Here is a 26,300-nt window from a genome sequence, read left to right as displayed (position 1 = left end):
CGTTGACTATACTCAGTCCACACCAGAGCTTTAAGCGGGTGGAATATCCCTCTTGCGTTACAATTAAAGTCATACGAATGATGTAGACAAAACAGTCCGGCACTTTCGTCAAGTCAATCATTCATGCACTGCGCCGAACTCGGTCACGTTCGGAAGGCTCGAAACTCGAGTAGGTGATCTGAAGCAGCACTCCACACCCAATAATCAAGTGTATCATTATGTGGCATAGAGGGGAAACTGTTGACTGCCTTAAGTGTGCAGATCAACGAACCACATTGCTCGAGTTCATTTTAACTGATGAAATTTTATGTTCGCTAGAAGGTATAAAGTGTCTTTGCCATTCATTATATGGGCATGATTAAGAATTGCAAGAATTAAAATATAGTATTTATTATGAAACCAAGTAATTCAATGAGAAATAAAGATTGTGCAACCTAATTCACAAACGCTGTTGACGAATAAAACATATATTTTGCTTTATTTTCCAAGTAACAATATGAATAAATATAAAAATTTAACTGCACATACACACACACACACACATACATATATATATATATATATATATATGTGCAGTTAAATTTTTATGGTGGCACGGTTTCAAAGATCAGTGTTCAAGAATGTGTGTTTCATAAAAGGCCACGTAACATTTTACAAAATCACATATACACCAGCCTTGATGGCCTTCTCATTCTCATTCTTTTGCTCTCAATTTTGTTAATTATTGCCTCACTGGTTTGGCATATTACTTCCATAGCAAGGGTTGTGGCAGTGATTTTTTTTTAACACAAAATCAGGAGGTGGTGTCCATATGATGCCACTGTTAGAAGTGGCAGTACTCAGAGATCAGGAAATGAGGGCACCCCTCAACCTTAGACAGGACTAGTGGGAGTGTGTACCTTCAGGAAGTTGAGGGTTGCCTTGTGATGGAGGGGCTGTTGTACCACAGCCCCACAGAGTTTACAGTGCTTGTGATTATCTCTCCCCGCATGTAACACTTGCTATCAACAACAATATCCAAGGTGAATCTAGTGGAAGATTGATTCTATCCTTCTACCAGGAGGTAGGTGGATGGCCTTGCACCTAGTGATGAGGTAGTACCACCGTGCTGAGTCTGAAGTATCACAATGTCTGCCATGGTCAACCCTGGCTGTCAATCTGGCCTTCTTGTTGGTGATGCCCTTGACATGTGTGATCGCAGGTGCCAAGGGCAGTGTGATCCTGCTGAACTTTATTGCTACCTTGGCAGTAGCATCTGCAATAGCATTCCCTATAAACCCAATATGACTGAGGATCCAATGAAACTTTGCAGACCTCTCTTGCTGGTGCAAATTTCAGTGAATTCTGGATTGACTTTATTAAATAGATGTCATCTGTTGTCTTCCCTGACCAGATGATATCAATAGCACTTCTTGAATCTGTGTAGATCACAACTGCTCCCTGACCAGGTGATGTCAATAGCACTCCTTGAATCTGTGTAGATCACGACTGCTCCCTGCCCAGCAAAGAGAGCATGATTCAGGCCCTTTGAGAAAGTAGTGTTGGTCAGTAGGTTGTTGTCATTCCCTCGACTGTCTGGCCAAGCAGTCCCATCTCCCTGAGGAATGCCACAGCTGGAAAGGGGTTTTCCCACAAATCCTTTATAGAGCATATATTGTGTTGGTGTGTGTGATTGTGTACAATGCAGTCTTCCATAATGTGTTGTATAGTATGGGATGAAATGTTACATTCTGGAGAGTTATCTGTGATGTGGTCATCCAGCCTCTTCTGGTAGCTTAGAAAGGCTGGATAGGGGTCGCACCATAGTCTGGCTAGGTGGACTCTGTCCTTTCAGAAGAGAGAGGATTCAGAGGGACGGATATTAAGGGGTCTGGCATGCCGCAATATATTGTCTTTCAGTTTGTTGATGGAGCAGTGAATGATATTATGGATATGCTTCTGGAGGCTGGTGCCTGGTGGTTGTGGAGGAAGAGAGTATTTGTGTGTGATAGAGGTAACTGGGTGTTGTTTTGATGTTTCTTGGCATATATGGGGGTTTTGCTACGTAGATAGTGGGTGTGCTGTATTTGGGGATGGATGCTAAGAGGAGATTGTATGAAGGAGTGATTGTTCCAACAGTACTGTATGGGGCAAAAACATGGAACATAAGAGAGGAAGAGAGGAGTTTGAATGTGTTTGAGATGAAATGTGTAAGAAGTATGGTAGGGGTTACTAAGTTGGATAGAATTAGAAATGAGGTGAGGAGGAGAGCAAGGGTGGAAAGGGAGTTGGGAGATAGGGTTGATGAAAGAGTATTGGGATGGTTTGGACATATGGAAAGAATGAGTGAAGAAAGGTTGGTAAAAGAGATGTGGAAGGAGTGAACATGAGCGGGCGACCAAGGATGAGATGGATGGATGGGGTAAAAGGGGCATTGGGAAGTAAGGAATGTCTTGAGGAAGGAAGAAGGCAGAAGATAGGGATGAGTAGAGAATGGTTGTATATGGATGATGTTGTGGTGCATGGGAGTGGGTGGGGGATGGTGGGGGTAAGTGTGAATCATATTTTGAAGCAGCCCGAAGGGATTTCTTCCTGTCTTCTCTTTTTCTGCATGAGGGGTCAGAGAGGGGAGTTGCCAACTAAATGAAGCAGCCTTGCTGTGGATGTGCTGTATCTTGCTACATTACTTCTGACCCAGGGCAGTGGGCAAGATGCAGAGATGACCCATCACCCAGGAGGAGCTAAGATAAGAGGAAGGGAAGGAGTAGGGTGGATGGGGGTGGAGTATGTGGGGATGGAATGGGTAGGAGTGGATTTTATGCCTTTGATTTTTGTCTACCTCACTTGTATAATCGAAAAAGCTGTTGGTATATGTAATTGTAATTAGGGCTTTGTTTTGTATGGTCTTGCTGGTTCACTGCATTGGTAACCTTATCTTTATTTATTTACTTATTTTATTTATTCACTCATTCATTTTTATGCCTTTTTCTTAGTGTTTGATGACAAACTCCAGGATTTTAATTACATAAACATTGTTTTGATGTATTGGCATTCTTCATCTTGTGGAAATATCCATTTTAATTTCATAGCTTGGTTGCACTACATGGACATATACAAATTGTTTCATTATATTTAGATGCATGAGGTGGAATGGGAGGGGGGAGGTAGTATGTGTGAGCAAAATTTGATGCAGCCTGAAGGGATTTCTCCCCATGTTCTCCTTTTTTGCATGGGGGGACAGAGAGGGGGGGGGTCACCGATTTAATAAAGCAGCCTTGCTGTGGATGTGCTGTGTCTTGCGACACTGCTTCTGACCCAGGGCAGTGGACAAGGTGCAGGGATGACCCGTCATCCAGGAGGTGCTAAGATAAGAGGGAGGGTGGAGGGGTGTGGAGTGTATTCAGGGATGGAATGGGTGGGAGTGATTTAATGCCTTTTCCTTTTTGGCTACCTCCCTTGTAAGGGGGAAAAAGCCTTGGTATATGTATGCTGAAAGACATTTGCATTTTTTTATGCTATATTTTCTTTTGCAAAATCTCTTAAATAGTGAACATGGTGTCATCTAATAGGTTTAAGTTTAAGACCCATCAGACAGCAAGAAGCATTAAGGTTGGATGAAATGAGATATAGAGTGTACAGCAGACAGATGTATTATGCATACAAGATAACACTGTTTTGGTTGGGGATATCACACGGTAACATATATGTAAATATAAAATAAAATCACAGACAAAGTAGATGATGTTAAATAATTATCCACAAGTTACACAGTAGGATCTGTTGGAGATAGCAAATTTAACTCTTTTTCAACTTACCTATTCATCTATGGAATGTACAGAAAGTATAGATACAGCTACCTCTCCTTTTATGCACAAGTGACATTCTATGAGAACACATCGTAAAAATCTCGTAATTTATACCTATATAGAGTAGGCACGTGCCATCAGTAATTAACTCAGGGTAGGCAGTTCATCATTCTATGGAGTAAAATGTCATCAAATGATTTGTCAGAATAATAAAAGGATATTGACATTATGAAAGTTTATGTACTAATTGTATTAGCCTATTTGTACAGAAAATTAATTCATTCTCAGAGTAAGCACTGCCTACTTTGCCTACCTAAATGGCACATTCCTGATATAGGGTTGTGTTACATGGCTGTGTAAGGCCAGATCCACAGTAAGCCTCGTGAAGCACTGCATGAGACAGTATGCAGTATTGAATGCAGTGTTGAGTGTGCACACTGTCAGTGTGAGCCTGGCCAGGTCCATACTGATATTGTGACAGTGCTGACAGACAGTGTGGACACTGCCAACTGTCTTATGTAGCATTGCAGGAGGCTCAGTGTGGACTGAGCTTAATATCAATATGTAGCATATTCAGAGTGCTATCAGGAATGTGTTTATTCCACTCATCCATCCCATTACATAAAAAAAGACACTGGGAGCATGTTACTTAAACATCTACAATATCTACCATCTGCACCACACAATTCAACCATAAAAAAGGAGAGAAAAAAAATATATAGAAACACTCAGATCACAAAACAAGCACTCCAAAACTTACCAACAAACTCACTCCACCTAACTCCTCCAGACAACAGCTCTACAGAGAAATCCCTCCACCATACGATAGGTCTGGCCACAGAAGCAAACTCCCCCAGATGCAATCACCACAGAAGACACTGAACACCTTTTTGAACATTGCCATTCTTTAGCTTTACCCAAATACAATATATATATATATATTTTTTACTTGTAGGTCAATCCAGTGACTTACCACTTACCTGGGAGTTGTGAGTCTCTTTCAAAAACAGACTTTAGGTAGTGAACCAATTGACTGTTAAGCTTCTATCTGATAGTAGTTGATGTGCTAAATGGAAAAAAGGGTTAGGTAGACTGTGTATAAATGAACCCTGAGAAGGTCTTTGATAAGGTGGCATACAAAAGATTTAAGTTGATAGAAAATGTTGGTGTTGAAGAATGCATCCTGGAATGGATGAATGATTTCCTGGAAGATAGACATACATATACTAAAGGCTTTTCCCCCCTTACAAGGGAGGTAGCCAAAAAAGTCACAAAATCCACTCCCACCCATTCCATCCACACATACTCCACTCCCATCCACTAGACTTATAAGAATAGCATATACTAGATTGAAGAGATGATTACTGGAGTACTGGATGACTTGAAGCTGGCACCTGTGATGTTTTTGATATATATCAATGTGATGGATGGATGCATTAACTTACTTGTTGATGTTTCCAAGATCATGAAAATAATGACAAGAGGATTGTAAACTGCTACTGGATGTCCTTGATAAAGGCCAGGAGTGGAAAGTGAAAATGTACAAAGAAATGCAAAACCCAGAAAATCCGTGCCTAGGTCTCTCTTGTAGAAGACCTATGGCTCCCTGGTGACTGACAACAGCCACTGGACTGCCCCACAAGTCACTCATGGCATAAAAATTGTGTTGTCTTGATTTGGCTTGGGTGGGGCAGTATAAGATAAGGTATTCAGTGTCCTCTGTGTGATGACAGGAAGCTCCACTGTCTATTTTGCAGGACCACTGCATTTTAAAGGTTTGGAACAAAATACCTATTCATGTTACAAATTCAAATGACACTGAAAAACACCTAGATAAATATATGAAGGCCAATCCCAATATAACATATCAGCATCGTGACCTCCTACACTTAAATTAAGTCAATGGTTCTGTTTCCACTGTTTACACCCCCTTTCAATTCACAAGCAGTCCACTTACAACCAATAAGTCTGTTGCTGTTTTTATCTCCTTTCCATACTCTCACTGGTGTCTTGTAGAATAAATTAGAGGAAACAATTTAGGCAGACAACACAAATGAATTTAAAGCAGAGCTGGATAAATGTAGACTCTGTTTATAGATGGGATCCTATGAGCATTTACAAAATTATGTATTTCACAATTAGGTAAATATCAGCTTTACCACTAACAGAATGCTTACTGGCCATGACAACTATATGCTAATATCACACAATACTATTAAGAGAGTACATAAACACTTCACAATGCAAGAGTTAGTCATGCACAGGGGAGTGCAAAATCATATTTTCATTAACACATGTGGTGCCAGCTAATATAATGCATAAATAGGTCAGGGACACCAGTTAGTAATCAGTTTACAATGCTCATGAAGCCAACATACTTTATTTTTCTTCAATGCAATTTGTGCAACTCAAAAAATTGTGCAAAATATAAATTTCCCTTTCCCATTATTTCTTGTGCATTATCACTAAAACAAAATTTAAACTCATATAAAAAGAGGCAACTGTATTTACATAATATCAACACCTGATATCCAACAGAACTCTATACCACGGGCTTTCTTCCCCTTGCCTGGTGGGTAGCCAAAGTCAAAAGGCAAATATACCCATTCCCATCCATGAAATTACAAAATTATGCACATCTTGAATGTGTAACAATTTTGCATTCTCGAACATTTAGTTTTCAATTCTAATTGTCCCATCACGAATAACTTTGTGCAAAGGAAAACGGATATATGAGCAAGATCCTCGCCAATCATCACAATTTAAGTTCCAAGTCATGATGCCACTAAAATTATTTGACTTGATCCATTCCACCTGAAAAAGACAAACGCACATTTACATCATTATTAACACAGGAAAGTGGCTATACATGAGTTTTATTGGAATGTGGGCATACATCTCACTATATTTTGAAACAATACTACCTCTGTAATAATGACTCACCTTTGCTGCAGTGCTCTGTAAGTCATCATAAGAAATCCAATCCTGAGCTTTAAAGGCATATGGAACTTTACTAACAGGATCATACACTTTCTGAGCACCATTTCCAAGGAACTTGCAAATTTCTGGATATGAAACACTGCCATTATAAATTCCTGGACCTACAGCTGGTGATGCTACTTTATTCCATCCAGGAAAAATGAGCCTGAAATTATCATTGTTTTGTGATTAACAGAAATATAATACAAACTTCAAAAGCAGATCCAATTATACTGTGTATTTTAGGTTCAAATTTAAACTGTTGATGGGTAAATCTGAAAATTAACCGATATGGAACACATTGGTTAGTTAAAGCAAAGCTTACCTCCAAGAGTGACCATATGTTGGAATGCCAACCACTAACTTTTCTCGTGGAACACCCTTTTCTAGCATGTATGAGGCTGACCATTCTATATTCAATTCACTAACGGTACCATGTTCTTGATTCCGCTTGTGTAGTGGGGCATTGTAACCAGTAAAGGGCAAAAATTTTGAAAAGTAGTGGTAATCATATCCCATCAGTGATATGAAGTCTAAATACCTAGAAGGGATGAAAGGATTCTTTAAGAAAATAGTAAAGTCTTGTCTGTTAGTTGTAGCCTATCTCACTGTGCTCTAGACAACCCCAAATTCAATGGTGAACTTCTGCAGAGAACCAAGGGCTGAATGTGTATCTTCTTCTGCCCTATCAGCAGGCATGTCCCACCTTCACCTACTCATACCAGGTGAATACACAGAAGCCTCTATTATCAGGGCAAGGTGTGTATATAGTAGGAGAGTGTTTGATTCATTGTGTTTATGTTTACGTGTACAATAAACAGCTATTGCTCTTCCAGACGAGTGCTAAGAGTTCATACATGGCCCAATCTATGAGTAATGCTGACCACACACACACACACTAATAGATATATTGATTGACCTCTCATTAACGGACGTTAATTAGCCGTGTTTGCGGTGTTTTCAGCGTTTTTGGTGCTGTGCAATCACTATGCCACCCAAAAACCACTCCAAATCAACGGATTATTCACATCAACGGACACCGTTACCCCCCTTTTAGTCCGTTCATGAGAGGTCAATCTGTAATACAAGTAACAAGAGAGGGATGGATGGGCAGACTGTGCCTATCTAGACCTACAAAAAGCATTTGATAAGGTACCACACAAGAAATTAATAAGAAAATTAGAATCAATAGGTGGCACCGGAGGTAAATTATTAGAATGGATGGAGGACTTCCTGACTATGAGAAAAATGAGGGTAGTAATTGGAGACAAATACTCAAAGTGGGAAGAAATGATAAGTGGTGTCCCACAGGGGTCGGTGCTGGCTCCAATCATGTTTGCCATATATACATAAATGACATGGATGAAGGAGTTGAATGTTATATAGATTTCTTCACAGATGACACAAAAATACTAAAGAAAGAACAGAAGAGGACTGTGATTCATTACAATCAGACCTGGACAAAATCTGGAAATGGACTCAAAAGTGCGAAGTGAACTTCAATATTAAGAAATGTAGCATAATGGTGTTTGGAAAAAGTAAAAACAGAATTTTAAAAAATTACAACATTGGTGAAGAAATAAAAAAGTGTACTCAGAAAGGGATCTTGGAGTAATAATCAGCAAAGACATGACACTGGATAAACATATAAACAAAATAGTCGGAGAAACCTTCAACCTATTAAAGTCAGTGAAAGTGGCATTTGACTATTTAGATGAAGAAATGATTAAAAAAAAATATTAGATACATTGATTAGACCAAAACTGGAATATGCAGTGACACTGGATACCCAGTACTAAAAAGAATACAAGGAAATTAGAAAGAATACAGAGAACAACAACAAAGTTGGCACCAGCTCTTTCCAAATTAACATACAAAGATTATCCAAATTGGAACTATCAACACTGGAGCCGAGAAGAGAAAGAGGTGATCTACGGACTATCTATAGAATCATGAAAGGAATGGAAATCCTTGATAGGAATGATTTACTAAAAAATACATACATATACCAAAGGCTTTTTCCCCCTTACAAGGGAGGTAGCCAAAAAGAAAAGGCATAAAAACCATTCCCACCCATTCCATCCCTAATACACTCCACTCCCCTCCACCCTCTCTCTTATCTTGGCACCTCCTGGATGATGGGTCATCCCTGCATCTTGTCCACTGCCCTGGGTCAGAGGCAGTGTCGCAAGACACAGCACATCCACAGCAAGGCCACTTCATTAAATCAGCCCTCATGCAGAAAAGGAGAAGACGGGGAGAAATCCCTTTGGGCTGCATCAAATTTTTCTCACACATACTACCTCACCCCCCATCCCCCCACCCATTCCACCTCATGCATCACAACATCATCCATATACAACCATTCTCCATTCACCCCTGTCTTCTGTCCTCTCCTGTCCTTCCTCAACAGACATTCCCCTCTTCCCCAAAACCCCTTTCACCCCATCCATCTCATCCTAGGTCACCTCCTCATGTTCACTCCCTCCACATCTGCCTTCCATACCTCTTTTACTAGTCTTCACTCATTCTTTCCATGTGTCCAAACCATCAACCCCATCTCCCAACTCCCTTACCACCCCCGTTCTCCTCCTCACCTCCTCATTTCTCACTCTATCCAGCCTAGTAACCCCAATCATACTTCTCAGACTCCTCATCTCAAACACATTCAAACTCCTTCTCTCTTCCTCTCGTATGTTCCATGTTTCTGCCCCACACAGTGCTGTTGGCACAATCACTCCTTCATACAGTCTCCTCTTAGCCTCCATTCCCAAATGTCTATTCCTTGTTACACTTTTTAATCCACCAAGGCATTTACTCGCTTCTCTCAATCTACATTCTACCTCCACCTCCACTCCACCCTTTCCTGCCACATTCACACCCAAGTATCTAAAACTAACCACTTTCTCCAGTTGCTCTCCTTTAAATCACTTCCAGTCTGCTGCCACTTTCACCCCTTGTACATCTCATCACCTTATTTTTACCCACATTTATCTTCAACTTTCTTCTATCACACACTCTCCCAAACTCTGTCACCAACTTCCTCAATCCCTCCTCTGATCCTGCTACAAGTGCATTGTCATCCGCAAACAACAGCTGGCTCACCTCCCACTTTTCTCCATTTTCTTTAAACATCTCTAACCCCTGACCCACCACCCTTGCATTTACCTCTCGCACCACCCCCATCCATGTATAAGTTGAACAGCCAGGGCGACATAACACATCCCTGACGAAGTCCCACCTTTACCTCGAACCACTCACTCTCTCCATTTCTAATCCTGACACATGCTCTACTACTCACGTAAGAACTCTTCTTGAGAGCTCCTAGAAGCTTTCCTCCTATCCCGTATATCTGCAAAACCTCCCACAGTGCCTTCCTCTCTACCCTGTCATGATCCTTTTCCAGATCCATAAGAGCTCAAAAAACATCCTCACCTTTTCCTATAGCTTTCTCACATATCTGTCTTACCACAAAAATCTGATCTATGCAACCTCTACCTGTCCTAAATCCACACTGTTCCTCACCAATTACTCCCTCTGTTCCTCTCCTAATCCTCTCAATCAAGATCCTCCCATAAGCCTTCCCAACTACACTTAACAAGCTAATCCTTCTGAAACTACTACACTCACACTTGTCCCCTTTTCCTTTGTAAAGTGGAACTATACAGGCACTCCTCCAGTCCTCCGGCACTCTACCCTCTCTCCAGCAAACATTAAATAACCCCCACCAGCCAGTTCACCATCACTGTACCTTCTTTTTTTAGACATTCTGCACTACATCAAGAAATGTAGTATAATAGAGTTTGGAAAAAGTAAAAATAGAATATCAGGGCAATAAAAATTTGTACAAACGAAGTAAAAAAAAATTAGCTCATAAAGGGACCTACAAGTAATTATCAGCAAAGACATGTTACTAGACAAGCATATTAACAAAATAGTTGGAGAAACTTTCAATTTACTAAAATCAGTGAAAGTGGCCTTTGACTACTTGGATGAGGAAATGGTAAAGAAAATATTAGTCGCACTGATAAGACCAAGATTGGAGTATGCTTCAACACTATGGACACCCAGTACAAAAAAGAATATAAAGAAATTAGAAATAATCCAAAGAGCAACAACAAAGATGGAACCAACACTCTCCAAATTAATATACAAAGATTGTCTAAACTGGAACTGTCGACCCTGGAACAAACTAGAGAAAGAGGAGATCTACTGGCCATTTACAGAATTATGAAAGGGGTGAAAATCCTTGACAAAGATGATTTATTAAAGTGGGATAAGAGAAAAACAAGAGGACATGAAAAGAAACTCAAACAGGATAGTTATAGAAGAGATCTGAAAAAGAATAGTTTCCCACACAGAGTGTTAGATGCCTGGAACAAATTGGATGAGACAATAGTGTGTGCAAAAACTATACAAGAATTAAAGAACAAACTAGATGCCGAAAGACACAAAGACGGGACACTACGAGCTTAGCTCTCTTCCCGTATAACGCAACAAGGTAAATACTCCTCTTTGCATCCATTCCCAAATGCCTATTTCTAAATACACTTTTTAACCCTCCATGGAATTTACTTGCTTCTCTCAACCTACAATTTACCTCAACCTTCACTCATCCTTTTCCTTTCACATGGGAGTGGGAATAGGCACCCTGCTCTCTGTAGCCCTAAAGGGTATATTCCTATAAAAAAAAAAAAAACGTCAAGGCATATCTAATCCTATTCTATCTGTACACTAAGGGCCTCTTTCCCCATATAAGGGAGGTAGCTGTATCTAATCCTTAAATCACTATTTGAAAAAGCACTTTATATCACATATGAATTTGTTCTTTCCTGTCTCCTCTAATCACAATCTCATAACTCAATCACAAGGATATAGCACCACACAAAACAAAGTAAAACACCAAGCACAAACGTGAATACTTACTTGCTAACCTTGGGTAATTCATAAGCTCTGTCAATAATAGCTTTAGATGCACTAACAGCAGCAGTAAGCAGCAGCGGAGGGTGGGATGCCAACTATAAGGAAAGAATATAATTTCTTTTCATTCAGATCACCAGGTACACTGCCCACTAAAAAGTCCTGTTACCACTCCTAAATTCATAAATTTGACTGTTACAATGATGTGATTTCCTTATGTACTTACCTTGTTGTATATACATATAACAAAACAACCCTTTAACCACTGTAGGGCAGGTGAGTGAGTCAAAGCATAAACCCACCCTACAACCATCCCACACCCATCCAAAAGCCCATTCACTAACCCTTCCATCTTAGCTCCTCACATATGAAGGGCTACCCTTGTCCTCCACAGCAAGGCCCAACAACCAAAATTGGTTTATTTGTGAGGCGGCAGATGATTTCTTTCCCCCGCGAGGCGGCGGACGATTTCTTTCACGCGAGGCCCCATCGAAGAACGGCCCATTCATCGCGTGGACCACAGCGGCAGATGACAGCTGCGCTTACCTCCACTTCCAAGAAGAGAGGCCTTTCATTACGAGAGGCCCATCGAAGAACGGCCCATTCACCGCGTGGACCTAAGCTGCGCTATCAGAGGTCATGAAGTGACCTCCCCTACATTCATCTGTCAAATCACCCAAACAACACGACTTTGCGCTCAATCCAGGGTCAGAGTTCACACCTACGGCTCTGGCCCCCTCTTGCACCTCAAGACATTCTATTGGCTACCCTTCTCGGGGGGCACGCCCATTTTTGATAACGATAACCATATAATTGGCTGCCTTCTTGTGGGCACGCCCATTTTTGTAATTAGATTAAATTAGCTAGGAAAATCTGGCATCTCCCGAAGTCTTCTTCGGACCTGCCAGCGATGTTTTGTAGGCAGAACTAGGCAGACCTCAATAAAGAAGAGAACCACCAACGTGTTTGGAAGTATCAAACCAACCTTCCAACATATTCTCACTGTTCCATTACAAGGCAATCCCACGTCAACCACCCAAGACACATACAGGGCATACATACATACATATACCAAGGCTTTTTCCCCCTTACAAGGGAGGTACCCAAAAAGGAAAAGGCATAAAATCATTTCCACCCATTCCATCCCTGAATACACTCCACACCCCTCCACCCTCCCTTTTATCTGAGCACCTCCTGGATGACGGGTCATCCCTGCACCTTGTCCACTGCCCTAGGTCAGAAGCAGTGTCGCGAGATACAGCACATCCACAGCAAGGCCGCTTCATACATACAGGGCAGATGAGAAGAAATCTCTTCAGGCTACATAAATTCTTGATCTATCTACAACCACTTTCCACTCACACCTATCTTTTGCCCTCTCCCTTTCCTGCTCAAAAGACATTCCTCTTGCATCCAGTGACCCCTCCAACCCCATCCATCCTTCCACCTCATTCTTGGTGCTTTCCACATTAATTTTTCTTTTTGCTAATCTTTCTTCACTCATTCTTTACAGCATGTCTTGACCAATCACTACAAGAAAATACAGAATGAAGATACCCTGTCCATTTGCTCTACCCCTATTAGTCATCTTTAACCCCTTCACTCCGGGCCAAAATCTCGCGGGCAGCATTAGCTGCCAGACGTGCGATGTTGCATCATAATACTCGCATTATAAAAAATAAAGCTACCGCTGTATTGCTCGTTCTCTTTCACCCGTGAATTTTGATAACCATAGAAAATATGATGAAGCCAATTTACAGAGTATGGGGGTCTCGCAGGTACAACTACATACCCACTTGCTCCTCATGACGCCTACGTAGGCGTCATCATATTGAAGGAGTTAACAACATTATCTATCCCCCGTGAAGGGGAAAAAACCTTTGGTATATGTATGTATGTATGTATCTATCTATACACCAAAAGGTTTTTCCCACTTATAGGAGGGGAAGCCAAGTCAAAAGGCATATACCCATTCCCATTCTTCACCCTTATCCCCCTCTTATCTTAGCTCCTTATGGATGACAGGTCATCCCTGTATCCTGCCCACTGCCCTGGGTGAGAAGCAATACAGCAAGACACAGCATATACACAGCAAGGGTGCTGCACTTAACCAGTGACACCCCTCCTTCTCCATGCCCTCATGCAGAAAAAGTGACGATAGGGAAAAATCCCTTCAGGCTACATCAAAATATCATTAACATATAGCCACTCCCTATTCCCCCCAAGCCCCACCCACTCCCAATGGCTAACAACATCCTACAGCTATAAAATCATCTGATTGGTACACTTACTTTGAGGGCATTATTCAGTTGAATGCAGAGTTTTGTAAATAAAAACTTTTCTTCCTCATTTTTCTCTGATATGGGCCATCCAGGAAATTCCCAATCCAAATCTAAGCCATCTAGTCCATATTTAATAAGAAACTTGTGAGCATTATATGCAAATCTGCAATGTAAAACTTACAAAATCAGTTTAATGAAGTGCTATTTGGGGAATGTACCATCATCTGAACACATAGGATTGCTTTATTATAACAACACTGACTATACTAACTGCAAACAGTACATAATAAAAGCATACTGTCATATGATGAAAATAATAGTATAAAACCAACATTGCTATTTCTTTGGGACTTTTTACGAGGTCTGAGAAACTTTTGCAATCTCCATCTGCTCCTCCTATTGACAGCAGAACCTTCAGATTGGGAGCCTTCTTCTTCAGGTTCACAACCCTCTTAAAGATCTGAAAAGGGTTATGGTCACAATCAACTGAGATAGAAGCTATTTCCTGGATATATCTGTACAGTACTAAAACTCATCTACCCCTACAAATACACACACTGCTGCTACTTGTTTCATAATATCAATAATTGTTGCTTCAGGTCTCAGTGCAGCCCCATAGTAATAATCAATGGCCCTCCTATTGATTTTTTGCAAAAAATGTAGTACTGTTATCTGTGTTGTATTAATGTAGGTCTGTTTTTATTTTATTGGCTGGGAGAAGGTGGGGAGGAGTTGCCAAGTGTTAGGTTTCCATATAAGAAAAAATTATATTGAGAGATATTGGTCCCAGTCAGGAGACTAAACGGAGGTAAGGGTGTGACGAGGTCTAAAAACAAGCAACATGGAGATGATTCTTTCTAATATCCATCTTGTAAAACTACCACAAGAAGGAACCCATCATCCATTCTAATACTCATTCAGTATGACAGATATTGAGATTCCTTACAAAGTAACTATAAAATTATAGAAAGGAGGGTTAATAGAAGTTAAAAGTTATCTCCATTCTTCTTTAAAAAGAGTTTAGTTTCCAATCATAAAAGAATGCTGCATGACTGGTCTATATGGGTGTGTTGAAAGTCTCTAAAACACTGACTACATAGAACTTATGCAGCCAATACTCCATACATGGAATAAGTTTTTGAGATATTAATAACACACACTCCTTCATTTATAGGGGTGGATGGGTGGAAGAATTGATTATATCTACCCCATGTGACACATTCATACATGAATTCTGCTAGTAATCTTGTAGATTTGGTCCACAATGGGGCTTGATAATAAATTACAAGATCCAGTAAATCACCAAATATCTTCTTAACTATGCAGTCCACAATAGTTTCCCAAGTACTCTTACCTCAGCATCTCCTGGGTTTGACATATGAATAGTAGAGTTGCCAACATAGGCAAATGCAAGCATAATGTGTGTGCACAAAGAAACATCTATGTCTTCTGGCAGCAACCCTCCAGTATCCCCAGTAGGAATGGCATAATAGCAGACTCTTTTGATTGCAGGATTCACATCTATGTTGGGTTTCTGGATTACAGTACTAATGCTAATTTTCTTTACCCAATATGTCAAATCATGATGGAACACTGAAAAGAAAAGGAATATCTAACTTACAAAAAGACAAATACTTCAAAGAACCATGTGCACTGGGTTTGCAAATGCTACATATCTGAAGTTCCACAATTCATTAACTCCACGATACCTTAAATTCCCTAAGTCAAGACATTAGTGCTTGTTGTTCATGACAATATTCATATTGACAGCCATCATCATAACATTATGTTTTAGAATGCTTAGTCTACATGCCTCTTGATTACAATTAGTAATCAACAACAAGCCTTAACATATTACTTAACCAATAAGTAATAGTAATCAATCAGATCAACTGACTAATATTTTCAGCTGTATTAGATCTATAAATTTTCCATATTTTTGTACATATTATGCCAAAACCATTATGACAATAAAAACTGGTTAATTTTGAAAATATTACTAACACAGATTTTCAAAATGAAATTTATGTTGTCCAGCAGCTTTCAATGTGACTATCATGCTGAAACTAGTTTAAAGAATCTATACTTAATCATGAATTTGTTGTAATCTACAATAGTTGCCTGCAGTGTTGGCTTGTAGTGGTATGAAACAGGAAATATAAATATACAACAGTGTCAACATGCACAACATTTTCCATCTTGTGTTCTCAAGATACAATGGCTATAGCTTGTTAGAATGCTGTGCATATCAACACTATGTTGTACATGTTTGCAATCCATATTTCAGAATTTGTTCAAGTTTCATCTCACCTGCTCACACAGCAATTTGTACATTTTTTGCATCTATATTACAACTACTTTTCTTAATAACATTTCTTGTGGAAATTAATAATAAGGGATGGTAAAAAAATAATTCCAACAATCTTTCCGCTATAATGTACCAAAGCACCATTTTTGTTGAGAGCATCATACCACTATTCTATTGTGAAACATATATTATTCTCCCAATTCTAACCTAACCTAAAAATGAGTTCAGGGATAGCAATACATCTTGCAGACTGGACTAGACAATGACACCGCTTCGGTGCTGGGTAGTGGGAATTATTTTTTCACCACCCCTTAATACTAATTAGCGGGAAAAAACATAACTAAAAAAAGTTGTTGGAGTTGTTGTAGTATAGATCCAAAAAATATACAAGTTGTTGTGCAAGCAGGTGAGACGAAATGGCAGGTAGTAGGAAGGTTGCGGAAATTATTTTTTCACCATCCTTTAACATCAATTTCCGTACGAAATGTTACTAAGAAAAGTTGTTGTCGTTGTCGATATATAGATGCAAATGATATACAAATTGCTGTGCAAGCAGGTGAAATGAAATTTCACAAGTACCCCTATTTCATGCTTTTGGCCTCAATGCAGCAATATAAAAATTCAACAAAAAACATAAATCATGGAAATTCATATCAAAACTAAAGGTACTTGATGTCTATTTAAAATAATGAGAACCTTTTTTGTCACTTGTCTGTTCTTCCAGAACTGATTCTGAATGGTTGGAAAAGGTATCAATTCCATGATAGATAATAATCAACTGCCGATCCAGTTTATACCTAACTTAATTTCAATCCAACCCAATCCTACTCACATTAACCCTACTCCAGAGGAAACAACTTCTTTCTTCATGATGCTGTATGTCTTTCATGCAATTTTTTCTATCCTTGGACATATTTCTGGCAGCAATGGCTCTCAGGGGGAACTGACTGGTATTTTTTCTTCCCCAGTTGAATACATATATTCATAAAATAAATCTGAACACTCATAAAATTGCACAATTGCACAGGAGAAAATGTCCTACTAATGGATTTGGTTTTATATTTGTTGTCTATTAATACATGCCCTAACCACAAAGTCAAAGGGCAAAATCGTGACGTGGTGAAAAGTTGAAATCATATACGTCATGGCTATCACTGGTAACCACTGCTTATATCCACTTTCTGTCATATCTCTTACCTCTTCTTTCATCGTGGAATTCTTTGAATGTGGGAGAAAATCCATGGTGTCTGGAGACATTAAACGTCCCCCTTGGTAAAGTCATCACACCAAGAACTGCGAAAACAACCACAATTAATAACATAATTCTAACGCCTTCCATGAACAACTTCAAGGATGATCCTGGGCCAACATATGCATAATATTCTTCATCTACAAGGCATCTTTCTTCCTCCTGATCTCCAGCAGTGGTAAAGGGTTTCTTAGTTTCCGTCATCTTTGGTTTTCACATCACAAACTCAGCTTCGTGTTTGGAACTTCTCTTAGTTGTCATGCAACACGTGTGTTTTGTTTACGTAGTAAGCTACGTACTGTTGATTAGAGATGCCAGACGTTGGACTTGGGAATAGGATAGAATGTCCACGAAAAGGACAATATAAGTAAGTGTATGTATGTATGTATATCGATGTACACACATATTCATAGGAATAACTACATTTCATTGGTGTTACTGAAAAAATATTTCAATGCTACACTTCTATCCATGAGAACAATATAGTGCCGGAATTGGTCATAAAGGTGGTCATCTTCCTGTATACCATAAGGCTTCTTCCCCCTCATCCATTTCTTTCCCCTTTAAAAATATTTTTGTTTCTTGTGAATGAGGGGCCATCCCTGCCCCCCCCCCCCACCCATTGCCTGGGTCAGAAGCAATGCAGCAAGACACTGTATTCTACAGCTGAAACATTCTTACTTCCGTCATTTCATTATCATGGTGACCCTCCTTCATCGTCTCGTTAGTAGTAGACATGAGAGATGAGAAATCCCATCGGGTTACATCAAATTATCGTTTCACCATTCTCCACTCACACCTATCCCCTGCCATACCCTTACCTGCTCAACAGACTTTCTTCATTTACCCACTTCATCCCCATCCATCCCATTCTCGGTCTTTCCTTGAAGTTCATTCTACCCACCTCTGTCTTTCACACTTCTTTTGTTAGTTTTTCTTCTCTCGTTTTTTCCGTGTGTTCAAGTCATCCCAGTATTATTTTATCAATCCTATCTGTTAGCTCCCTTTCCACCCCCGCTCTCTTCCTCAGACGGGATTTAAGAGGGGTTGAAGATTTATCGGATAATAAGAGTTAAAAGTGATCACTGATCAATATTCGTATTTAAATGGAAGTATATTATTGTTCAATCATAAACTAATTTTCTGTGACTGGTCACAGAATGTCACCAAAGTTACTAAAATGTTTAATGCATAAATTTTATGTAGCCAATGTACAGTATGGGAGATAAAAGAGAGATGGAGAATTTCACATGTTTGTAGTCTAAATGTTACGAAAAGGTTGTGTCATCACTTTTCGAGCATATTTGTAAGCCTACATATAACTTGTGAAATCGACATTTTCAAGGCGTCTTTTACCTACTTATTTTTAAGTTGTTTTAATTGCACCAAATTCTCTTGCTATGAAGGAGTGTTCATATTCTCAGAATTTATTCTAGAGAACTTGTCAACTTATTTGTAGCATTTATTTTTAAATTCGTTACACGTATGGAATCACGAGCTCATGGTTGAAAAAATATCTTGGTTACATATTCGACATTCAAAACACAATTTCAAGAATTGATTGAATCCTCTGGTATCTCCATATCTAGAAATTCTTATCCCTTGTTTTCCATATAGAGACATTTACACTAAATCGAAAAGTGACAGAATAGGACAAAGCTCCAATAGTACATATACAGAACAGCAAGAACGCCAAGGAAAGGAATGGGGGAGTTGAGCTTAAAGGGTTAGACACATTTGCTATTCTGCATATGTAATTCACCACGGTCATGGATCACGTGTTGGACTTAAAATCATGTATGTATATAAGTATTTTGTACGTATGTATATATGTACATATGTGTGATTCACTAAGGTCTTGGAAGACGTGTTGGTCTCGTGATCGATAGCTATTACCCTCCCGGATGAGAGTTCATATATAATCGATCTTTGGGTAATCTTGTGATCTTACACGCACATACACACACACACCCAACTCCCCGGCCACGAGAGTTGGGGTAACGGCTTGCATCGCAGCGATATTTAAATTATTTCAGCTCTGGGAGGAATTAAAAATCGGATCGCTGAAGTGACGGCTACGAACGCTACCACTGCGCCGTCGAACCGTAGTTTAATTCAGTGGTATATACATATATTAAATTGGCAACCCAGGGCAGTGGGCAAGATGTAACCAGGAGGTGCTAAGATAAGAGGGAGGAAAGTGGGTGGATGGAAGTGGAGTATGTTGGGGATGGAATGGGTGGGAGTGTTTTTTTTTTTTTTTTTTTTTTTTTCTTTTGCTACCTCCCTTGTAAGGGAAACTTTGGTATATGTATATGTGTGTATATATGTATGCATGTGTGTATATATGTATGCATGTGTGTTTATGAATGTATGTATGTATTTTTGTATGTACAGTATATATGTGCGTGTATGTCTTTACATGATTGTAATGTTATATTAAACTGGTTGGTAAACGGTAAACGGTCCGAGCCACGTCCGCCTCAACGGACTGTCCTCTTACAATCGAGGAACTTCGACGGGCTCGCAAGACGATCAAGGCTACTGCTCTGGGTAGTGACGGGATACCTCACTCCTTCCTGAGGCAACTGGGGCCAGCTGGGGAGAGCTGGCAGAACTGGCACCCATCAATGTCTCCTGGAAGACGGGGCGTCTCCCTGCGGAGTGGAAAAAAGCGAATGCCGTGCCGATCCTGATCCCGGATACCCACACAGCTACAGGCCCATATATCTCACGTCCTGTATTGGGTAGACTGCTGAGCGGATGGTCCTCGTTCGCTTCCTGTGGTGGATAGAACCCTTCCATCACAATATGTATGGTTTTATAAAAGTAGTGTCAGCAACTGACTGTGTGGCAACCCTTCTTGGATTGGTCAGTAGTCAGCCTGCAATTGTGGTGTTTCTGGATCTGGAAAAAGCATTTGAGCTAGCAAGGGCTCCTGATGTTCTTGCATCCCTGTCTGCTAAGGGGATCCAAGGCAGAATCCTAACGACAGAGTAGCAAGAGTACGCTTCCAGAGACACCTATCTATTGTATGCATGTATTGGTTAGAAATTAAACTACGTGTAGAATTAGATAAATGCGTAGTTTCTGTGTACGTGTGTGCGTGCGTGCGTGCTTTAGCGTGAGTTCCAGAGTTCTAGAAGTCGTTGTACCTGTTAATTATTTGTCATATAAATTGTAATGCGAAAGTTGAGTGAATGGGATATAGATCTTTATTACTATCAAATTTGAAGTTGTCATGTAACTGAAAGTGTGTAAATGTAAAATTCTGTATGCAAATGATTAATTGAAATAATTAGATAAATAAAAGTTAGCAACTGTTTTGGATAGGATCCCGAGTGCTTTGTCACGCAGCACTAATGAGATCATTGTGCGAGGTCGTCCTGTACGCATCAGTGCATTTCCGTGACTGTGGTGAAGAGTGGAAAGACGAAGTGTACCTTACTCGTACAATATATTAACTTTTGACGTGCAGCGTTTTACTTCACCTTATTGTTAACCGAAAAACAATAAATGGCTATCCCACCGCTGCCACCATTTATTGTTTTTCGGTTAACAATAAGGTGAAGTAAAACGCTGCACGTCAAAAGTTAATATATTGTACGAGTAAGGTACACTTCGTCTTTCCACTCTTCACCACAGTCACGGAAATGCACTGATGCGTACAGGACGACCTCGCACAATGATCTGATTAGTGCTGCGTGACAAAGCACTCGGGATCCTATCCAAACAGTTGCTAACTTTTATTTATCTAATTATTTCAATTAATCATTTGCATACAGAATTTTACATTTACACACTTTCAGTTACATGACAACTTCAAATTTGATAGTAATAAAGATCTATATCCCATTCACTCAACTTTCGCATTACAATTTATATGACAAATAATTAACAGGTACAACGACTTCTAGAACTCTGGAACTCACGCTAAAGCACGCACGCACGCACACACGTACACAGAAACTACGCATTTATCTAATTCTACACGTAGTTTAATTTCTAACCAATACATGCATACAATATATCCTCATATTACAGGATGGAAAATGGGACCTCACAGGGAGGTGTTCTCAGTCCCACCCTCTTCAACGTGCTCATGGAGAACTTAGCTCCCCTTGATTTCGGGGAGGATGCTCGCTTCCTCTGTTATGCGGACGATCTCGCGTTGGTGATCACTAGGGGCAGCTGCCCACTTCTCAGAGCTCAGAGGGCGTTTAATCGTCCCTCCAAGGAATGTGGAATGCTATGACTGAAGATCTCGACGACCAAGACCAGAGCAATGGGTCTCAGGACGTGGAAGCAAAGCCCCCATCTTACTCTTCAGGGCGACACCCTCCCCTGGTTGCCCACCTATCAATACTTGGGCATCAGTATTGACGCCAGGCTCTCCTTCGCTCCGGAGGTCAGGTACCGAGATAAGTCTCCTCGGAGCCATGACGAGACCCCGGCTAGGTCATCTCCTTTCGCCTACGGGCGTAGAGGCTTTCTTCCTGTCTCATCGTCAGACTTTTGACCTGCCCAAGGGAGAGTGAGGTGAAGACCTCCCTGTTGAGTGACCTAGAAGTCGAAGGAGGCCCCACTGGTCACTCCTGGAAGACCCATGCAGTGAATGCGATCCGAACCTTTGAACTCCGGGAATTGATTCGGCGACGTACTCTAGACGACCCTCGTCCAGAATATGCTCCTCCGCCTCCCCCGTGGCGATCTCTCTGCGCCAGCTTTCAACTTTTCCACCACAACGGAAGGAAGACTGACCCATGGTCCTTGATGCCATAAGGTCCATCACTCCCCAAGCGAGCTTGACGTACTACACGGAAGACTCTGTGGACCCCCTCACGGGAAGGTGTGACGCAGCTTTTACAACCACCGATGGGGTGACCGCGCTATGGAGAGTGAATGACGGAAGCTCTACCCCTCAGACGAAATTTGCTGTCATCCCCAAGGCCATGAACCACGCTTTCTTTGCTGGGCAGGGGGTAGTCGTGATCCACACAGACTTAAGGAGTGCTACTGACGTCATTCGGTCCACGAAGACAACGGATGACGTCTATTTAACGACATCAGTCCATCACTTGCTGCACCTTCGGGATTCCAGAAAACACTATTGCGGATGATGCTGCCAAGGCAGCGACGAAGTTCAGCAACATCACACTGACTCTGGTACCCACGATCACACAAATCAATGACGTCACCATCTAGAGGGCCAGATTAATGGCCAGGGCAACCGTAGCAGCAAACTCATACTTCGGAATCAGCACTGTAGTACTACCTCGTCACTAGATACGAGGAAGTCCACCTGCCTTCGGGTAGAAGGGCGGAATCTACCGTCCACAGGATCCGCCTAGCATATCGCTGTGGGTGGGAAGTGCTACGCGCAGGAAGAGACAATCACGAAAACTGCGAATGCTGTGGGGCCGAGGTGCAACAGCCCCTCCACCACTACCTGCTAGAGTGAAGAACCACGGGCACCCATCGCCTAGGACTCAGCTCACGGCGGCAGGTGTGGCGCGGCACCTCACCGTCTCCCCTTCCGAGGCAACCCTCAGCTTCTTGGGGGCACACCCTCCACTTGGCGCCGCATGCGGCTGAAGGGTACCCACCCCCCTCTCCTGAGATCAGGGTGCCGCCGCTAATAAAAGTGGATGGACAACGGACCCTGTACATGTGAACTGTTCCGGACCATCTGCAAGGTCAATGTGCTAGCGGGTGCCAGCTCCGCAAACCACGAAAGAAGTCCATACAAAAATTCTGATAACTCTGATGATAATGATACTACTACTACTACTACTATTATTTCTAACGACCTCCATCCTCGTGGAACTGTGTGGTGAAAGGAGTCAGGATCTGTCTCCCGCAGATACAGTTCATTGGCCCCTCTTTCGCCAGTAACTGTAGTCAACTACCATTTTTTTTTTTTTACTACTACTACAACTACTACTATTGCTACTGATAATAATAATAGTAATGATAATAATAATAGTGATAATAATAATGATGATGATGATAATAATAATAATGATAATAGTAATAGTGGTAATAATAATGATGATAATAAAAATAATAACAATAAAAATAATAATAATGAGGAGGAGGAGGATGGTAATAGTAATGATATAAAGATAATTAAAATAATGATAATGATATAATGAAATACTTGTAAGGATATCAGACCCTGATAAACAAGACCAAGTATGCTACACTACAGCTCGAATGCTCATCTGCATGTGTGTGATCCCCTCTCGGTCGGCCTAAAACTGCGCCTGAATAGGCTTAGAAAGAGAGGAACGCGACACACACACACACACGCACACACACACACATACACACACACACACACATACACACACACACAGTGGCGCAGTGGTAGAGATCCCGGCTGCCACTATGGCAATGTTTGAAGGATGTTAGGAAGCAAAAATTTCCGCATACTCGTAGCGTTGACTTGTGAAAAAATAGAAGAAATAACCCAGGCCTAAAACATAAATAAATCTAAGGAAAAGGATACTAAAATTAGGTAAACACACACACACACACACACACACACTTCAACGAACGGACGGCTTAGAGGACGTTCTGAAGAAAAAGTGAAATTTCGTGGATCCCGAAGCAAAGGAAGTACCTATTGTATTTACAGGGTGGGGGGGAAATTGCTCGTGGTGTAGGGGAAAGTGAGGAAAAAGAAGAAGGGGAGGGATTACTGAGGGAAAAGTATAGATAAGTATAGATAAGAGCAATACAGTTCGGTCACGTTAACAATTGTGCAGAGGGTTGAAAAATTGGAAGAACTAGAGAAGGCGAACAAAAACTTAACTAAGGAAATTGAAGAATTAAAAAAAAACAGTTAAAAGAAGTAAAAGAGGAGAATAAAGTCTTAAAGGAGAATAATAAGGACAACAAGGAGGGTTGGAAAAAAATTCAAGAAAACAGTAAAGTTGCATTTACTGACATAATCAAACAGCAAATGAATGAACAAACTGAAAACTCAGTTATTAAAGTGATGAGACAGAAGGAGAATATAGTAAGAGACTTAGCAGATAGAAAGAAATGTATAATTATATTAGGAATGGAAGAGAAACATAACCCAGATAAAACCACAAGAACTAAAGAGGAAAATGAAAAAGTAAGAAATTTACTAGAATTAGTTCAGGAAGATGAGCCAGAAATAACGAAACAAATCGAAGAGAAATTCAGGCTTGGGAAATATAGTACAGACAAGACCAGACCAATTAAGATTAAATTCAGGTCACAAACGACAGCAGAGAATATCTTATCCAAAACAGGGAAACTAGCAACAAGTGAACAATATAAAAAGGTATGGATAAAAAGATAAATGAATAAAGAGGAAAGAGAGGAGGAAATAAAGAAAAGACATGAAGCTAAGAAAAAAAAACGAGACCAGAACGGAGACAGAAAAACAAGAATTCTACTGGAGAGTAGTGAATATGAAATTGAAGCAATGGAAAATAACAGAGAGAAACACAAAAGAAACAGAGAATACAATGGAAATAACAGAAAGTTAAAAGTATCCTACACAAATATAGATGGATTAATAACAGGAGTGAATGAACTGAACAAATATCTGAAAGAAAAAGATCCAGACATAATGGGAATTGTTGAGACAAAATTAAAAGGTCCACTACCACCCAACAGCATAGGACACAATGCATATAATTATTGGATTAGAAACAGAGAGAAAAAACAAGGGGGTGGAGTTATGTTCCTGACTAAGAAGGATATAAGCGTGAAGAGTGTCACATATGGGAACAATAGAGTAGAGATGATCATGATAGAAGTAGAAGATAGAGATAAGAAGAACAGAAAGTTTGTAATAAACTACGTGCCCCCAAAAACAGCCTCGTGGGAAGAGAATGAACATAAAAGTATGTTAGAAGACACAAGAATAACACTAAACAAGATAATGGAAGATGGAGGAAGAAAAGTTATGATGGGCGACTATAATTGCAAAGAAATATGCTGGGAAGAGATGACCGTAAAGGGTGGAGAAGACTCATGGGGAAGTGTTCTACTTGAGATGATTACTGACCACACAATGACACAATGGATCCAAGAGAACACTAGGTATAGAAATGAAGAAGAACCATCGAGACTAGACCTAATAATCACATCAGAACCTGAAATAGTGGAAAAGATAGAATACCAGGCACCAATAAGCGAAAGTGACCACATACTGATAGAACTAGAACTAAATGAGAAAAAATACATGAAAAGAAATGAACAATATAGAAAAGGAATATTGATGTATGAAAAAGCAAATTTTGATAAAATAAGAGAATTCTTTCAAAAGGAAAACTGGGAAAGAATACACAAAGAAGATACAACAGTAGAAGAGAAATGGAATATGTTGACAAAAATCTATAAAAAAGGAGTAGAAAAGTATGTCCCAAGACAAAAACAAGACAAAAAATATGTAAAGTGCTGGTGCAATAAAAGTTGTAGGGAGATAAAAGACAAAAGAGACAAAGCCTGGGCCAAATGGAAGAAAAACAGAAGACCAGAAAAATGGAAAATATATACTTGTTATAGAAATGAATATGTACAAGCGTGCAGAGAGGAAAAGAGAAAATATGAAAAAGATGTCATAGAAAAATGTAAAGATCAACCGAAACTAATCTACAGATTTGTAAACAACAAACTGAAAAACAAACAAGATTTGGAGAAATTAAGACAAGGAGGAGTTGAATACACAGAGGAAATTGAAATGGCGGAAATTATGAACAAACATTTTAAATCAGTGTTTACAAAGGAGAACA

General features: G+C 40.2%; 1 protein-coding gene across 1 annotated transcript; it reads right to left on the bottom strand.

Annotated features, from left to right (window-relative positions):
- Window positions 1-3,611: 3,611 nt before the first annotated feature.
- Window positions 3,612-17,830, bottom strand: LOC143022711 (chitinase-3-like protein 2). Its single transcript, XM_076181043.1, has 8 exons — window positions 17,472-17,830; window positions 15,321-15,559; window positions 14,299-14,426; window positions 13,976-14,129; window positions 11,691-11,782; window positions 7,090-7,305; window positions 6,729-6,930; window positions 3,612-6,599 (listed from the first exon to the last, which is right to left on the bottom strand). Exons 1-8 carry the CDS (start codon window positions 17,725-17,727, stop codon window positions 6,459-6,461), a joined length of 1,428 nt encoding a protein of 475 aa, XP_076037158.1. The 5' UTR covers window positions 17,728-17,830; the 3' UTR covers window positions 3,612-6,458.
- Between the last annotated feature and the right edge of the window lie 8,470 nt (window positions 17,831-26,300).

Source organism: Oratosquilla oratoria, unplaced genomic scaffold, assembly GCF_046742065.1.
Source record: "Oratosquilla oratoria isolate Oo_2021 unplaced genomic scaffold, ASM4674206v1 SCAFFOLD145, whole genome shotgun sequence".
NCBI lineage: Eukaryota > Metazoa > Arthropoda > Malacostraca > Stomatopoda > Squillidae > Oratosquilla > Oratosquilla oratoria.
The sequence above is the reverse complement of the archived record's forward strand: the minus strand, read 5'-3'. Positions and strand labels throughout refer to the sequence as shown.

What these genes read in the sequence shown, in the direction of transcription:
- LOC143022711 (XM_076181043.1), bottom strand. Translation starts at nt 17,727, where the DNA reads ATGACGGAAACTAAGAAACCCTTTACCACTGCTGGAGATCAGGAGGAA. An exon ending in ATTCCACGATGAAAGAAGAG is followed by an intron (nt 15,560 to 17,471) that starts GTAAGAGATATG and finishes TTTTCTTTTCAG; the next exon opens with TGTTCCATCATGATTTGACA. An exon ending in AACTGAATAATGCCCTCAAA is followed by an intron (nt 11,783 to 13,975) that starts GTAAGTGTACCA and finishes CTTTCCTTATAG; the next exon opens with TTGGCATCCCACCCTCCGCT.